Source organism: Lampris incognitus, chromosome 17 (assembly GCF_029633865.1).
Source record: "Lampris incognitus isolate fLamInc1 chromosome 17, fLamInc1.hap2, whole genome shotgun sequence".
In the NCBI taxonomy this organism is placed as follows: domain Eukaryota; kingdom Metazoa; phylum Chordata; class Actinopteri; order Lampriformes; family Lampridae; genus Lampris; species Lampris incognitus.
Window position 1 is genome coordinate 7011884 of NC_079227.1, and position 17520 is coordinate 7029403.

Genomic DNA, 17520 nt, shown 5'->3' on the forward strand with positions numbered 1-17520 from the left:
GGAATAAATGCTATAATGCAATTTAAAATGCAGTTTCTACTGTTTCTATCAAATTGCAACCCCCCTCCCCCAAGATCAGGTGGAGGGGGTCCTCAGGGTAGATCAAAAATACGCAGGGGGGGGGGTCCAGGACCCCAAAAAGGTTTGAGAACCACTGATCTAGAGCCTTCTCTCTGCTGTCACGGGCCTTTCTGACCCGCCAGACAGCGGAAGGGTTCAAACTAGGCACTATGTTTAGGCTCGGGGTTCAAATTAGGGGTTGAATTTGGGCTACCTCTATTTTTTTTTGGTTCAACTCAGGGTTCGGATTAGGATTTTGAATTTGAAATAAAATCCCCTACGAGAATAGGGAGACGGACGGTGCGCGCGTGCGCGCGCGCGTCACGGGCGCCTGCGGGGCCACTCCTTGGTTGACTCCACTGGCAGCCGGTGCCTGCTGCCTGCCTGCTGCCTGCGTGGTTGGTGCGTTACCGTTTCGGATTGATCCCATTCCCAAATGCGCGTTGACGCCCTTCCGTCAGCCCTCGCAACTCCCCAGGGCAGCATCAGCTGATCCAGTCTGCCCGCGCGTATAAATCCCCCGGCGCGCCCGACCGACCGACCGTGTGCGGTTGAAACTCGGCGTCTTGGGAGGGGTGGGGGGTGTGTGTCGCACGAACGGGACGATGGTCTGGGAGCTCCGCGGACTCGCCGGTTTCCGTCGCTCGCCGTGACTCCATGGAGGTCGCCCGCTTCCCCGGTTGCGTGGAAAGCGACAAGCCGCGTCGGAGGAGCGCTCGGCCGGATTCGGGAGCGGGCAGCCGCCGGACCTGATGGAGGCGGAGCGGAACGTTCGCTGCCGAGCCGTCTTCCGGACGAGCCCCTGATCCAGCTTCCCCCCCAAAACTACACCCCCTTCAGAGCCAGCGGCCCGCCTCGGCGCGTCACGCGAGGGAGAGGGAGCAAGATGTAAGTGCGAGACCGAGGCGCACGCGTTTCCTCCGACACGACACGTGTTTTGACGCGTTTTGGGGGAGAAGGAGACGACGCGTCCGCGCAGCAACTTCCGCTCTTCTTCCCACCACTTCTGTTGGGATGGAAACGCGGTCGCTCGACGCCACCGAGAGAGGGGCTGCGTTAGACCACAATCCTGCAGGGAGCAGCACCGGTCGAAAGGCGAACTCAACAAGGTAGTATATATCGGTCCCCGTCTTCACCTTCACCTTCGTCATCTTCATCGTCATCTTCGTCGCCTGTCAGTTAGTTGTCACGCGAGCGGAATTTCTCCCGGCGACGCGCGTTCAGACATAAGAACAGCGGCGGCTCTTTCATTTCTCACCATGCGACGACGACAAGGTCCATCCTTTCTCCTCTCTTTCCTCTCTTTCCGATCGCTCACAAGCCAACATTAAGTTCAAAAAGTTGATTGGATCGTTGCATCGATGAGAAATTTCCGCGACGAGTTATTGATCAAGTCAGACGAGTGATTGACCGAAGAGGTCGCGCGGCTGATCGATAATCAATAACTGTTGTGATAGGCTCGGCGGCGGCGGCGGTGTGTGCGATCCTTAAACGAGTCTTTCTTTACTGTCCCGAACTCCCGGACCACTTCGGGGGGGACAACGTCAGCCTGCGAAAGGCTCTGATGCACGAAGCTCCTGCAGCCCGCAGAGAGGAGCTGCTCTTAAAAGCCCCCAAATGAGCTTATAGGGACGCGTTAAGAGCCGAGGTGTGGAGGTCCGCGTCCGGTCCGGTCCGGTCCACTCCTCTCCGAGCTTCCCGTCACCATTTGTTGTCTTTCGGTTGCATTGTATCGGGATGATAACTCAGATATTGTGCGATCCTTAAACGAGTCTTTCTTTACTGTCCCGAACTCCCGGACCACTTCAGCAAGACGCAGAAACGGTCTTCGGGGGGGGGGGGACAACGTCAGCCTGCGAAAGGCTCTGATGCACGAAGCTCCTGCAGCCTGCAGAGAGGAGCTGCTCTTAAAAGCCCCCAAATGAGCTTATAGGGACGCGTTAAGAGCCGAGGTGTGGAGGTCCGCGTCCGGTTCGGTTCGGTCCACTCCTCTCCGAGCTTCCCGTCACCATTTGCGGTTGCATTGTATCGGGATGATAACTCGGATATTGGGATCTCGCGATAGAAAAAAAAACCCCGTGTCGACTAATTAATGATTGTGACAGCTGTGGAAATGAGGCGAGGGAGTATTATTTGCAAACTAGTTTTAGTTTTACTATTTTTCTTCGCGTTAACGAACAGCTCCACGTGACGGAACCTCGGTCGGATGGTGAAACGTGGTGTTTTTTTTTGCACATGCAAGCGGATTTCCTGATTATACGTGGTTATTGTGTGAGATTCCCCGAAGTTGTTGTTGCGACGGTGTTTTCTAGCGCTGCCTCCGCGTTATCCTCCCCGGCGTGAGGGGCGAGCCGCGAAACGCGTTTCTAGGTGAACACGGCGTGAAAACAAAGCTCCCAGTCCACATGCAGCGGAACAAGCCGGGAGCCATTCAGTCTCATTTCAGTGCGTGCGCGCGCGCACTCGCACGCTCCAGACAATACACACACCCGTAGCTAGTGTTGACTCCACACACGCAGTGATTATTTTAATGTCAGCCAAGGAGCCGGAGGGAAATGTGGCGTACAACATTAACATAATCCATAAACTGCTCTTGTGCTTATAAAGCCCGTCATGCCGGATCCGGGCGCCTGTTCCTGCCGCACCGCCTCACACGCGGCACCGCCAAGTCCGGATTTCTGCAGGAGAAAACAAAAGCGAGCTGGTCTGACGGCACGAGATATCTCAGAGGACACGTGCAGCTGTCACAGGGCCTTCACGCCGTCGTAGACGGAGGCTTGGACTGCCAGGTTGTGATAAAAGTCCCGCGTGGAGTGACGGCACTTGGGCGGTCCGCTCCGGTTTGTCAGATCTGGGCCAGAACCAAGCCACAGCAATGTGCCACATATTTGCCAAAGGTGGCCCATATTTGTTTTGCGCTATGTGGGCCATATTCACCGTTTACCACACGGGGCCACTTCAGGGTCACATCCATTTTGTCAGGGCCAGAAGAAGGCCATCAGTGCCTGAAGTGGCCCACATCTGGATGCGATTCCGTCGCCTACCAACACGGGGATCGCGGGTTCGAATCCCTGTGTTGCCTCCGGCTTGGTCGGGCGCCCCTACGGACACAGTTGGCCGTGTCTGCGTGTGGGCAGCCGGATGTGTCCTGGTTCGCCTCCTCTGGTCCGTAGGGGCGCCTGTTCGGGGGGGGGGGGTAGCCTGATTCTCCCATGCGCTACGTCCTCCCGGTGAAACTCCTCACTGTCAGGTGAACAGAAGCGGCTGGTGACTCCACGCGTATCAGAGGGAGGCGTGTGGTAGTCTGCAGCCCTCCTGCAACCCATCACCTGCTTTCATTTACAACAGGTACAGGTGATGGGTTGCTCATAACAGCAGGGGGCAAATGGCTTCACGAACTCTGACAGGGTAGGCCGCCGCACCTGATTCCGGTGCCAACTCATTTACAGCCTAGAGCAGTGTTTCTCAACCCAGTCCTCAAGGACCCCCCCCCTATCCTGCATATTTTCTTTGCAACCCTGACCTGTTTGTAGTTATTCAACCAGTCAGCAATTAATTTTGTCAGATGTTGCACACCTTGCATAATTAAGTGCTGCGAGATGATTGGTCGAGTAAGTACAAGCAGGGCTACCTATGCAGGGTTACAATGAAAATCTGCAGGATAGTGGGGCTCCTTGAGGACTGGGTTGAGAAACACTGCCCTAGATGTTTGGTTTTTTCTGTTCCGCTTGTGTAGTTTTTTGCTTTTTTGCAAGGCGTTCTTTGGTTGCAAAAGTGTGAGAAAATATCTTGGGAGTGGGGTTATTATGTAGGGGAGATGCTGCTTCTCTCCAGTTAGACTGAGACGACTTGTTGCACTGCACAAAAAAAGTTTGTCTCAGGGTTTTATCTTGTTTTAAGGCTCATGATGCTTATGTAAACTACTAATAAGACACGTTAGTCCCTAGCTAACGGGTCTGACCATTTAACCGAACGGTTAGTGACGTCGCCTTGTGGTGCGGTACAACCCGTATCGAATCCCGCACCGGGCAAGAAAATAACCGGTTACATTGGTGGCAGCGGTGGGATCCGGAAGTGTGCAGATCCTCAGAAGTCTCTTCGGAGCGCGGGAAGAACAAAGCGCGAGGGCGCGCTTCCGGGGAGGGTGACGACTGTAAACTACTAATAAGACACGTTAGTCGCTAGATAACGGGTCTGACCCTTTAGCCGAGCGGTTAGTGATGTCGCCTTGTGGCTCAGTATACCCCGTATCGAATCCCGCACCGGGCAAGAACATAACTGGTTACACTTATTTCACTGTTAAAATGTTCTGACCTGGCTGGTAGGAAATACCGCATGCTTCAGGAAAGCAGACTTGTTTCACGATATTTTCTGCAATTTGAGTTCAAAATCTTTTAAGATGATTTCTCCCCCTATTAGGTGAAAATTCCTCATAGAGAGTCTGACCTGCATGAAACAAGTGCACGCTCTTGAAACGAGCAGCATCACCTGCCAGCCGGGTGGCGTCTCCGTCAGCATCCTCAACATAAGCTTAAAGACTCACAACAACATCACGTCCCTCGATAGGCTCGTCCGTGCTGACCTCGGCTGTCCAGCCCTAGTTCGCGTTCAAAACCTTGTCTCCCTGTCGGCGCGTACCTCACCTGCTCCTCCAACCCCCCCCCCACGTTCATTCAAGGCTGCCCTAATTACCTCACCACTGACTGACGTTTCCCCCCTTTCCTCGATGCCTCATTAGTGCCCCTTTATGCTCCCTCTCACTGTATCTGGCGTTGTAATGGTACCTCTCTCTCTCTCTCTCTCTCTCTCTCTCTCTCTCTCTCTCTCTCTCTCTCTCTCTCTCTCTCTCTCTCTCTCTCTCTCTCCCCCCCCTCAGATCCTGCTGATATCCCCCATTCTATCGCGGCTCTGTGTTCCTGTGTCCAATTTCCCCCCCTGTCCCTCATCCCCCCACCTCGCCTCCATCCCCCCCCCCACTGCATCCCCTGCAAAATGTCAGCCCGTTGTGCTGGGTGATGGGAAAGGCACTGCCTTAACGGAGACGCAGCATTAGCCGTTGAATTTAGCGAGCCCCATGTTGTTGTTGTTGTTGTTTTATTTCCCCCGGGTGTCTGCAGCGCCATTTTCAGTTGTCACATGACAGTAAGCCGAGGCTGAAATGCTTCTTTCTTTCTTTCTTTTGGTTTGTTTGTTTTGGTTGATGGGGAGCTGCAGAGCAACAGGCAGGGCTTTAAAGATCCGGTTCAATGAACATCAGTTTTCCAGGTGCATTGTATTGTAACGTGCATGGATAAGAAGACACGCTGGCCGCTGGCTCGCGGCCCTGACCCTTTAGTCGAGCGGTTAGCGATGTCTCCTGCGGTGCGGGCGATACGGGTTCGCCTCCCGGCCGCGGCAGTTCCTGTGGTTGCGTTGTCCCCCGAATTCGCTACGGTACTTTTGTTTTCTTTACCGAGGGTTTGTTAATGTGAAGTTACCCAAAATATTAGATCTGCTGTTATTGTGAAAATATGACCGAACCCCCCCCCCCCGAGAAACCCCTTTCCTGGTTGTTAAACAGATTCAGAAAACCAATTAGCTTCCGGTGATAAATGACGTCATCCAATACGCTGATTTGATTGGATGGTCAATTAATTGCGTCATCAGCCTGTCAGCTGGTCCATTTTCGAATAGTTGCTTTGCGACATCGTGCCAGTTGTGGGCGTCCGGATAGCGTAGCGGTCTATTCCGCTGCCTACCGACACGGGGATCGCCGGTTCGAATCCCCGCGTTATCTCCGGCTTGGTCGGGCGTCCCTACAGACACAGCCGGCCGTGTCTGCGGGTGGGAAGTCGGACGTGGGTAAGAGTAGGGTAATTGGGCAAGTACAATGTACAATTGGGGAGTAAAAGGGGAAAAAAAATCCAAAAAAGAAATAAAATCATGGCAGTTAGCAAGCTAGCTAGCTATCCGTAAAGAGTCTTACGACATCAGAGGCCACGCCCCCTCAACCTCGTGACGAGTGGCTGTGCTCCGAGACGGGGGCACTAAAACTAAACTACTTCTCAAGATGAAAAAATGCCGCTTCTAACATTGATATTCACAGTAAAACTTGTCTGGCCGAATTACAGTCGGTGGGCTGGATCTTTATGAAGAGTCACGGCCTCCTCTTCCTGCCTGCTGGCTTTCTCTGATTCGGTTTCACGTTGGCGGGTTTCGCGCTGTGTTGTTCCCGCGCCCCGAGGGACACTTCCGGGGGGGATCTGCGCGCTTCCTGAGACTTCCGGATCCCGCCGCTTACTCGCTCCGACCAGAACATTGTGTTTTTTTTTACCTTTTTCGTAATTTCTTTTGTATTGTAACCGGTTATTTTCTTGCCCGGTGCGGGATTCGATACGGGGTGTACTGCACCACAAGGCGACATCACTAACCGCTCGGCTAAAGGGTCAGACCCGTGAGCTAGGGGCTAACGTGTCTAATTAGTAGTTTACAGTCGTCACCCTCCCCGGAAGCGCGCCCTCGCGCTTTTTTCTTCCCGCGCTCCGAAGAGACTTCTGAGGATCTGCACACTTCCGGATCCCACCGCTGCCACCAATGTAAGCGGTTATTTTCTTGCCCGGTGCGGGATTCGACACGGGGTGTACTGCACCACAAGGCGACGTCACTAACCGCTCGGCTAAAGGATCAGACCCGTTAGCTAGGGGCTAACGTGTCTAATTAGCAGTTTACAGTATTATTAAATATTTTAATTATTATCGCTTATCTCGACTTGTCTCCCTTCTCGCGTTGCTGCCCTTGAGCCGGCTCATTATAGGGCGGCCTGGCCGGCGTTTCTCGAGATGCCGTTGTACAACAAGTCCCGTTAGATGCCCTCCCCCGTCCCGTTAGATGCCCTCCCCCCTCCCCTCCCCCCTTACCGACAGATGCAGCCCCCCCCAGCCCTTCAACCCCCCCCCGTCATGTGATACTAAGAGGTACTTAGAGATCGATTTCATTTTTTAATCTCGGTAAGTGGATCTTGCCCAGACTTCAGCCATTTTGAAGAAGCGCAGAAGTCGGTTCGGGCCCCTCTTCTCTCTTCTTTCCTGTCAGAGAGGAGACAGCTCATTATCCTGTCGTGTCGTGTTGGCCTTCCTGCTGCTCACAGCATCGCCTGTAGTTTACCCCTACAAAGGGATTGGGTGGCTAACAGTGATGCTACACTGACTTGAGGAGTTTCTCCCCTAATAGGATTAGTAACGCGATCGGAGGCGGCCCTGACCGGCTGCCAGTGAAGCATGCTGGGGCGGGGAGGCCGGCATGCTATTCCCAGAGGGCTTACGCGGGAAATTAAAAGAAGTGCAAACGACACAACACACCGGCGGGCCGTCCCCACGAGCGTCGCTCGCTTATTTGCACAGACCGGTCGCCCCCTCTTTACGTGTCTGTGGACACGCTTCTGCAAGTCACTTATACGCGTTCACTGACGCGTATCTCACAGATGCCGCTAGGGGCGCCCTGTAGCCTACTAGGTCTGTCATGACAGACCGGTCGCCTCCTCTTTACGTGTGTGTGGACACGCTTCTGCAAGTCACTTATACGCGTTCATTGACACGTATCTCACAGATGCCGCTAGGGGTGCCCTGTAGCCTACTAGGTCTGTCATGACAGACCGGTCGCCTCCTCTTTACGTGTGTGTGGACACGCTTTTGCAAGTCACTTATACGCGTTCACTGACGCGTATCTCACAGACGCCGCTAGGTGCCCCCTTTAGCCTACTAGGTCTGTCATGACAGACCGGTCGCCTCCTCTTTACGTGTGTATGGACACGCTTCTGCAAGTCACTTATACGCGTTCACTGACGCGTGTCTCACAGATGCCGCTAGGGGCGCCCTGTAGCCTACTAGGTCTGTCATGACCATGGTCATGACGCAATAGAATGTCAAAAATATTGAACAAAGATGGCGGAGCGAATGTTCCTGACTGCTGTCTTTGCCAACTTCTCCCAGAAAGCACAGCTGTTTAACCTCTTCAGTGACGTCTGTCACCGCTTTAGAGTGACGTACACGCTCCCAATGTCCCTTTTTATGACACTTGTTGCACTTCCTGTTCATTGCAGGACACTTCCGCTCATCGGTGTGCTGCGTCTTGCCGCACCTCCCGCATTCATCTACTGGGTTGGTTGCAGGACCGCTGCCACCATGACGCTGTCCGCCCTTTTTCTTGCGTCCCCCAGCGGCCAGAAGACGGGATTGCGGCCCCAGTGGCAACTAATACGTGTCCATATACACGTATTTCGGTCTCGCAAAAACGTGTCCTCTGACACGTACGTATTGTGATGTAGTGTCAGCGCTGCTGAGCCGTTAAAAGCAGTCTCGTGAAAAGGCAGCGATTTAAAACGGAAAATGTCCGATTTTACATAAAACTGCACGTCTCTGTGCAGGAAGTCAGGCAGTTGGCCACAAATGCAAAAAAATACACAAATAAATAAATGTAAACTACTAATAGGACACGTTAGCCCCTAGCTAACGGATCCGACCCTTTGGTCGAGCGGTCAGTGAGGTCGCCTTGTGGCACAGTACACCCCGTATCGAATCCCGCACCGGGCAAGAAAATAACCAATTACATAAATAAAGGAGGGCACTGACACGCTGTTGTGTGAATAATAATATAACTGGGATATTAAATAAAACACATCCAGGTCCTGCGGCTCACAGCATTCTTTGTCATTTCGCTGTTGTGAGATTATGCTAATGCCTTCCGCTGTGTGCTAAAACAGGCAAGCTCTGCAGCCCAGGGATGTGCAAGGAAACCAAAGCAATTGAGCTGTTCTTCCTTTCTCCAGCGTGATGGGACTTCTCTGGCCATTAGACTTGCCTGGAACAGCAACCCTGCTGTTTTCTAATCCTCCGGTCGAGGGTGAAACAGGAGGGAAACCAGCTTTCAGGTTTCTCGCTTTAAGCAGGGTTGCCAAATGTCCGGTTTCCCCAGATAGTAAATTTGCGGTGGCCCGGACCCGTCCCACACCCGACACTTTCATCCGGCCCACATACCGAGTGGAGTGATGCCACTTGGGCGGTCCGCTCCTGTTTGCCAGATCTGGGCCAGAACCGAGCCATAGCAAACGCCGCACGAGCCACATGTTTGCCAAAGGTGGCCCATATTTGTTTTGTGATATTTGGGCCATATTCACCATTTACCACACGGGCCACTTCAGGGTCACATCCAGATTACATGTTGTCCAGAGCACCGCATCTTTGCCAAAAAAGGCCCACGTGTGATTTGGCATATTTGGGCCATATTTGCTATTATACATGCGGGCCACTTCAGGCTCACATCCATTTTGTCAGGGCCACAAGAAGACCATCAGTGCCACATCATTGCCTGAAGTGGCCCACACCCGGATGCTATCTGGGTTGGGCCAGAACGTCTAGTTTTCCAGTTGTTTATAGGGGTTTGGTTCGTGGGGTTGGCTGGACAATTTGAATGTCTACTGTAGCCTGACCACTGTTTACATTGACATAACAGTTCTAATATATTTCCTCTAAAACTGAAATCCTGTCTGCTTTTTTCCTTTTACCAACCAAACATGATAGTAGATATGACCATCCGCCAATCCCCACCGAGTATCGGACATGAGAGAGTTTTTGATTGGCTGGCTCATCTCATCATCAGACATCCTTTTGAAAGTCTTTACATTCACGTAATGTTTTGAATACAGCGCAAGTTAACAACAGGAAAACTGGGGAATTTATGGTTTTGCCATTTCAATTAATAGAATTTGGATAATATTGGGACGTCCAGGTAGCGGTGCCAGTTCGAATCCCCGTGTTGCCTCCGGCTTGGTCGGACGTCCCTGCAGACACAATTGGCTGTGTCTGCAGGTGGGAGGCCGGATGTGGTTATGCGTCCTGGTTTGTTGCACTAGCGCCTCCTCTGGTCGGTCGGGGCGGCTGTTCGGGGGGAACTGGGGGGAATAGCGTGATCCTCCCACGCACTACGTCCCCCTGGCGAAACTCCTCACTGTCAGGTGAAAAGAAGGGGCTGGTGACTCCACATATATGGGAGGAGGCATGTGGTAGTCTGCAGCCCTCCCCGGATCGGCAGAGGGGGTGGGGCAGCGACCAGGACGGCTCAGAAGAGTGGGGTAATTGGCCGGGTACAACTGGGGAGAAAAAGGTAGTGGGGGGGGGGGGGGTCTGGATAATATCAGCTGGAGCTTAATTCATCATGATGAATCACGAGACTATATATTGCCCTTTTCTAAAGGGCAATATGAGGCCGGCGTAATAAGATATTTCACTAATTTATGCAGTTTTCAAAGACAGGGAAGAAAGTAGACTAATATTTTGCAGTCAAAATTAACAACCTTATGATTTAGGCCAGTCTGTTAGGCAGATAAGTGTGTAAGATATACAGAGTAATTTTTAATGCACACAAAGGCAATGTAATCATTTTGATTTAATAGTTGTCAAACCTAAGGGGAATAGTTGTCAAGCCTAAGGGAATCCACCAATTCTTTTATTTCAAATATGAACGGCTAAAAGACCCACGCTACAGCAGCTGGCTACCAAAAGGAGATGACATGAGTGGATCCTGCAGAATATTGGCATGCATACTGTCATTCCACTAATTGTTGTGCGCAATGTGTTTGTTTCTGCTCTTGTGTTGTGTTGTTCGTGATAATATGTGGAGAGTCTGCTATTGTCCATCTATGCGTTGTGCTGTAGAGTTTTAATGTGTACCAAAAACAAATTCCACAAGCCTTGGTCATGTGGCTAATAATCTAATCTGATCTATTCTAATCTGATCTAAATAGGCCCTATGCTGGTTGACTTCATGCAGCTTTCATGTGGAAGTGCCAAGGTTGAACATCTGAGCCCTAAACACAACCCCTGTACATGCACATCTGTTTGCACATGCATGGTGTTCAGTTTTGACAGATTTGAAATCTGGCAACATGAGCTACAACTAAACTGGTTGCCCAACAAGTTTGGTCCATCACTTGCATATGACATTGGGGAGAAACCTTTGTGTTTCTCCTTCTTTTGATAAACTCTCCTCCACCCTCCACCAATTTTACTTTTTGTGCTTTTTATCATTAATATTCTTCTTTTTTTTTTTTAGGTGTCACAGCTACCGGGGAGGCTGACGTGGGTTTTACCTTTCCCTCTCCTCCCTCCATCCGGTGTTCCCATTTCCCGGAGCATGCCCATGTCCCATGATGCCCTTGCTGGCGGGCTGGCTTCTGCGCCACTCAATGGTCATGTGTTTGCTGCTCCACAGTCTGGTCCTGATGACCCTCTGCTTCCACCATGCTGCCACCAGCTGCTCCAAGACCTGCTACTGCTCCGAGAGCGATAGAGGAGGCAAAACTGTTCGCTGCAGCAATCTGCAGCTGACCGAGATACCCCAAGACATCCCCAATGACACCCGACGCATCTATCTGGATTTCAACCTCCTGACTGCTGTCCCGGCGAACGCCTTCGCCAGTCTGCCCCTCTTGGTCGAGTTGGACTTGTCACACAATGAGTTAAGCCAGCTTGAACCGGGAGCCTTCAGGGGGTTGGGCTCTTCGCTGAAGTTCCTGGACCTCTCCTCCAATAAATTGGTCTACTTCCACGCCGAGGCCTTTGAGGGCCTGAGGTCGCGTGCCAACCTGACCAACAATCCGTGGCACTGTGACTGTAACTTGCAGATGGCCTTACCCCGGGTTGACCTGGAGCCTGCCTCGCTGACCGGTATCGTGTGCCAGACGTCAACTCCACCGGACATTGGCATCAAAGGGCTGGCTTTCCTGTTGGCCCCAAACATTGATCTGTGCGTGGTGATGCAAAAGACTACTGATGTGGCCATGCTGGTCACCATGTTTGGCTGGTTCACCATGGTCATATCCTACCTAGTATACTATGTCAGGGCCAACCAGGAGGATGCCCGCAGGCATCTGGAGTATCTCAAATCCCTGCCCAGTAGACAGGGAAAGTCAGAGGAGTCTTCCACCATTAGCACTGTGGTATAGGGCTGGAAGAAAGCCACAGGACCTACGGTTGTAACCCATTATGTACATGGACTGGAAGGAAGCCACAGCCTGCACACTTATTGTCATTATTGTTCTCAGACGGCTCTGCCTGGCTCTATTGAAGGAGCCAAGGTGGGCAGGAAGACGCGTGGATGCCAGCACAAGAAAACCAGGCCAGGGCAATCTAGTGCAAATGAATAATTCATCGATCAGTGGCCCATTAGGAGTTTTACGTTGGCTGAATGGACAGCCTGGTCTCTACACTTGGGGAATAAAAACAAGGATGTGTTTTGGCGAATTCCGAATTATGGGATTTACAAATGGGATTTACCCAGTGATGCATGCACCTTGATGCACCTCTCTCTCCCACACAAACCGGCCACTCAGGAGGTCACGTGGAACAGCAATATAAGCATCTACTCTGACAAACTCTAATCTAGACCTTCTCAAATACTGTAAAACTGTTTTACCATTAAAACCATCCATGAGGTATTCACCCATATAATGAACAGTAAAATTAGGTTCTTTTTCATTAAAATGTTCTTTAATGGAATTCTCTCTCTTTTATTATTGGTGGTTAAACTAAGTGGTACTGACTTGGGCCACGATATCGCCCGAGTCCCCTGGAGTGATCCGACCATCTCAGCGAAGATGAAAGCACATGCAGTATTTGAGTTGTGCTATAATTTGAATCATCCTTTATCAGGGCACATATTCAGCTCACGCTGCTGAAGTATATATAGTATCACTGCAAGATAAAGGACTCATCAACGGTTCTCAGATGCTTCTGATGTTATCAGACAGCTTCTGTGCTGCAGTTCCATACCGACGAGAACTCCAGAGCTGCGAGTTCCCCCCTGTACATTAAGAATAATTAACAGGGGCTTTCGCCTTGGTTTACTATTGAGCTCGAGTTTCTCTCACTCCCATAAGCCATTGCTCATGAGATTCCATAAATGAAAATTGGTAATGTTTTTAAACAGCTTTCCCATCGTTAGAAGTCACACCGAGCAATGAGCAGCAGAATCTTTTGGATTGATTCAATATTGTGCCAGCAGGAGTCAACCGACTGCTGTGCACCGAGTTGCAATGTGATCCTTTGCAAAATAACATCCAAGGAAAGAGCGCTTTTTGGAACCAACAGGATCAGAACGTTTTGAGAAGAGTCTGAAAACACCTTTTATTAAAAAACAAAAATAAAAAACAATGCCAGTTCAGTCTGACAGCACAGTGATAGACCTAACCCCCCCCCCCATTGTACTTGGCCAATTACCCCACTCTTCCGAGCCGTCCCGGTCGCTGCTCCACCCTCTCTGCTGATCCGGGGAGGGCTGCAGACTACCACATGCCTCCTCCGATTCATGTGGAGTCGCCAGCTTTTTCTTTTCACCTGACAGTGAGGAGTTTCACCAGGGGGACGTAGCACGTGGGAGGATCACGCTATTCCCCCAGTCCCCCCCCCCCGAACAGGCACCCCGACCGACCAGAGGAGGCGCTAGTGCAGCGACCAGGACACATACCCACATCCGGCTTCCCACTCACAGACATGGCCAATTGTGTCTGTAGGACACCCGACCAAGCAGGAGGTAACACGGGGATTTGAACTGGCGATCCCTGCTACACTAGACCTATTTTATACATTTTTTGTGCTTCTCTCCGGTTCTCTCACGTTTCCACTGTTGTCGTCCTGCCACAACTCACTCCTCGCAAGATCACAGAATGAGACTTCTGCTGCAGGTTAGAAATGGATTGATCGGCAGCCAGATAGTGTAACGGTCTAGTCCATTGACTACTAACACAGGGACCGCCGTTCAAATCCCCGTGTTAACCTCCGGCTTGGTCGGGCGTCCCCACAAAGGCAACTGGCCGTGTCTGCGGATGGGAGCCGGATGTGGGTATGTGTCCTGGTCACTGCAGTAGCGCCTCCTTTGATCGGTTGGGGAGCCTGTTTTTTTTTTTTGGGGGGGGGGGGGGTAGCGTGATCCTGCCACGTGCTACGTCCGCCTGGTGAAACTCCTCACTGTCAGGTGAAAAGAAGCGGCTGGCGATTCCACGTGTATCGGAGGAGGCATGTGGTAGTCTGCAGCCCTCCCCGGATCGGTAGAGGGGGTGGAGCAGCGATTTGGAAGAGTGGGGTAATTGGCCGGATACAATTGGTAGAAAACAGGGGAAGGGTCAAAAAAGAAAGAAAGACATGGATTGATCTCTAAATAACCTCATGATCGATAAAGTGGTTAAGACTCTTTAGAGTCCTCTCATTCGTACCAAACCCCTCCCCCCCGTGTTAATGGGTGTTATTTTGGTGAAGGTTTACAATGCAGCATGATGCGAAGCAGTCGTCTGACACCAAGCTTTCTCAAGACTGGATCGAATTAAAAGATTCTGCAACCCATCGCTCAGCTTGACTCCGATCAATAAGAAAATAAGGCCTAGGTTAAAAAAGATACCTGAGTTTTTCTTGAGGGGCTTTACGCCAGAGCACAATGGTCCCTCATACATAAATAACCCCACGAGGGCAGAAATATTTCCCTTTTAGTAATCTGTTTCCTGGTGCTTTAAGTGCTGGCTGGGGTCAGTCCATTGGGAGTTAGAGTCCATTTGTCAGCTTCGGTGACGTGCATCAGCCACGGCCGTGGGGAGGGTGGCGCGGCGAGTCCCTGTCAAACGGGGGTGAAGGACAGTCTGAGAGAACGTTAGTCCACCTGATAGCAGCAAACGTCAGTCAGTAGGCACGACATTAGCCGTCCTGCTGAAACCAGAGACACCCTGTGCCTCTGGAATACCCCTCAGAATAACATGGTAATATTGTTATCCTAATCTCTGGCCAAGATCCAGTGGTCTCACATACAGTACGGACCCATTGTTGAGTGTTATTGATGTGATAAGACGAGTATTGGAGGTGGATTAACAACTTGGCATGTTCTGTCAGATCACCTATCATGAGAGAGACAGAGAGAGAGACGGGGAGGGAAAGAGAGCAAGAGACAGAGGGAGGAAAGAGACAGGGACAGAGAGAGACACACACACAGGCAGAGAGAGGGAAAGAGAGCGAGAGACAGACACACACAGAGACAGAGAGAGACACACACACAGACAGAGACACAGAGAGAGAGGGAGGGAGAGAGAGTGAGAAAGAGAGAGACAGAGAGACAGAGTCACAGAGAGAGAGACAGAGAGAGAGAGACACACACACAGAGACAGAGACGGATAGAGAGAGAGAGAGAGAGAGAGAGAGAGAGAGAGAGAGAGAGAGAGAGAGAGAGGAAAGGGAGAGATGGAAAGGGAGAAGGAAAATGAGACTAAGAGCACAGTATTTTTCAGGCACCTTGAAAACTCCTCCAACCACCTTCTCCCTACTCCCCTTGATAATCGGGGGGGCGGTGGTAAAGAAGAGTTCATTACTTAATGATTACTTTCCTATCACAGCCATTCTTGTTTCTCAGGGACGGCCTTCGACTTTTCTGCCGTCTCTCCCCCGTCTCTGTCGGCCGAGTGCCCGGGGTGATGCTGGGAGCCTGGCTGTCTGGTGATGTCACTCCCAGGGGCTTCCTAAACAGCACTGCAGGGGCTGTGACCTGCTGGTCCATTAAGAGGAGCAGCAGTGGATATGGATCTCCTAATTCACCAGACCTTGGCCCAGAGGGAAATGCATCTCGGCTTCTCTCCTGATGTAATCACCCCTATCAGGAGAGAGCGGGGGAAATGAAGGCAAGACAGGAGGTAGTTTCTCCTCAGTGAACATTTTCAGACATGGAGAAAAACTAATTAGAAAAAAAAAAGTGACCTCCCTGGTGCCAGGCCACCCAGCAGATCCCGTCACAGTGCAAAAGGAAAAGCCAGCGTCAGTGTTTGTGTTTGCCTTGCTTATGATGAGCAGGTGAGATCTTCCTACCGTGGTGAATAATGAAAATTTGATGTGGGCGATCTGGAATGTGATTTGTCAACAAGGGTATCCCTGTGTCAAACACACAAGATGCCTCCGCTCTACAGCCGGGTTAATGAACTATGTATGACAGCCATAAAAGGGCCTCAGCAAAGAGATCTGGTAAGGCATCCATCAACGTGTGTGTGTGAGTGTGACTGACTAATAACTGCTTTCTGTCTCTGCCTTGTGTAGTTGAGTGAGACACACACACACACACACACACACACACACACACACACACACACACACACACACACACAGCGGAGTTGGAGATCTGTCGGGTTTATTTTGCTTCAAAGGAAAAAGAAAAAAAAACCACAGGCATCACTCACGTCTTGTCCTCTGCACGTCTCCACACAGCTCCGAGCATACGTGCTCACTCAAAGTGGGCGGCACGGTGGCACAGGGGTTAGTGCTGTTGCCCCCCCAGCAAGAAGGTCCTGGGTTCGAACCCCGGGGTTGTCCAACCTTTGGGCTCATCTCTCTGTGGAGTTTGCATGTTCTCCCCGTGTCTGCAGTGGGTTTTCTCCGGGTGCTCCAGTTTCCCCCACACCATCAGAAAGACGTGCATGCTAGGGTTAATACGGGTCTGTGCCCCTAACTTGAGGCAGGGCAAGACGAACTGGAGTTGGTTCCCGGGCGCTGCACGGTGGCTGCCCACCGCTGCTAGCTACACAGCTAGGATGGGGTAGATGCAGAGTCTTGTTTCTCTACGGGGATAAACGGAGTATATCAATATCAAATCAAAAATCCAAGTATAAAAACATAAACATGTATAATAAACACACACACAGTATAAAATATAATGAATGCACAGTATAAAACACATGTATCAGAGTACAAATCATTAATTTATTTTACCCACATAACCCATTTTCTTCTATAGTGCAAAAATATACGAAGCACGGGCTAAAATAAATACTTCATGCCAGCAGACCCTCACAGGAAAAGGGAAAACAAACACAGGCATCAGCCACACATCTTGTCCTCTGCACCTCTCCATACTCCAACATATTAATAATAATAATAATAATAAAGTAACCGGTTATTTTCTTGCCCAGTGAGGGATTCGATACGGGGTGTACTGCACCACAAGGCGACGTCACTAACCGCTCGGCTAAAGGGTCAGACCCGTTAGCTAAGGGCTAACGTGTCTTATTAGTAGTTTACAATAATCATAATAATAATAATAATACAAAACTCACGTGACACACTACAGAACATCGCGTCACCAACGAGACGCCATTACAACCCAGCCCCGCGCAAGCTAGCACGAGGCTAATCAAATTAGCCAAACACGAGTAATAAATAAAAATGACAAATCATTTATACAAGGGAGGAGAGACCAATAAGTTGCTCAGCGCCTCACGTTACGGCGTGTATCAGCACAATACAACTTTAAACGGGGAAAACAAAAATGAAGAAAATAGGAAAGAGAACGCAGAGCGCGCTCGAGCGCACGCGCTCGCCGAAGCGCGGCTCGGAGGTGTCACGCCGGAACAGCGCCCCCGGGGAACGAAAGGTACGCATTCTAAACCGCTCGGGTGGAAACTGTTCA

The 17520-nt window shown here is 51.0% G+C and overlaps 1 protein-coding gene across 2 annotated transcripts; it reads left to right on the forward strand.

The window, feature by feature from the left end:
• The first annotated feature begins 583 nt into the window (after positions 1–583).
• lrrc3ca (leucine rich repeat containing 3Ca) lies at positions 584–12584 on the forward strand. Of its 2 annotated transcripts, none has more exons than XM_056297458.1 (2): positions 584–1172; positions 11146–12584. In XM_056297458.1, exon 2 carries the CDS (start codon positions 11240–11242, stop codon positions 12035–12037), a length of 798 nt encoding a protein of 265 aa, XP_056153433.1. In that variant the 5' UTR covers positions 584–1172; positions 11146–11239; the 3' UTR covers positions 12038–12584. The 2 variants fall into 2 exon arrangements, with proteins under 2 accessions (XP_056153433.1, XP_056153432.1); XM_056297457.1 differs by having other exon boundaries at positions 584–1169.
• Positions 12585–17520: the final 4936 nt, after the last annotated feature.

Coding starts and splice junctions, on each gene's coding strand:
- lrrc3ca (XM_056297458.1), top strand. CDS start 11,240: ATGATGCCCTTGCTGGCGGGCTGGCTTCTGCGCCACTCAATGGTCATG.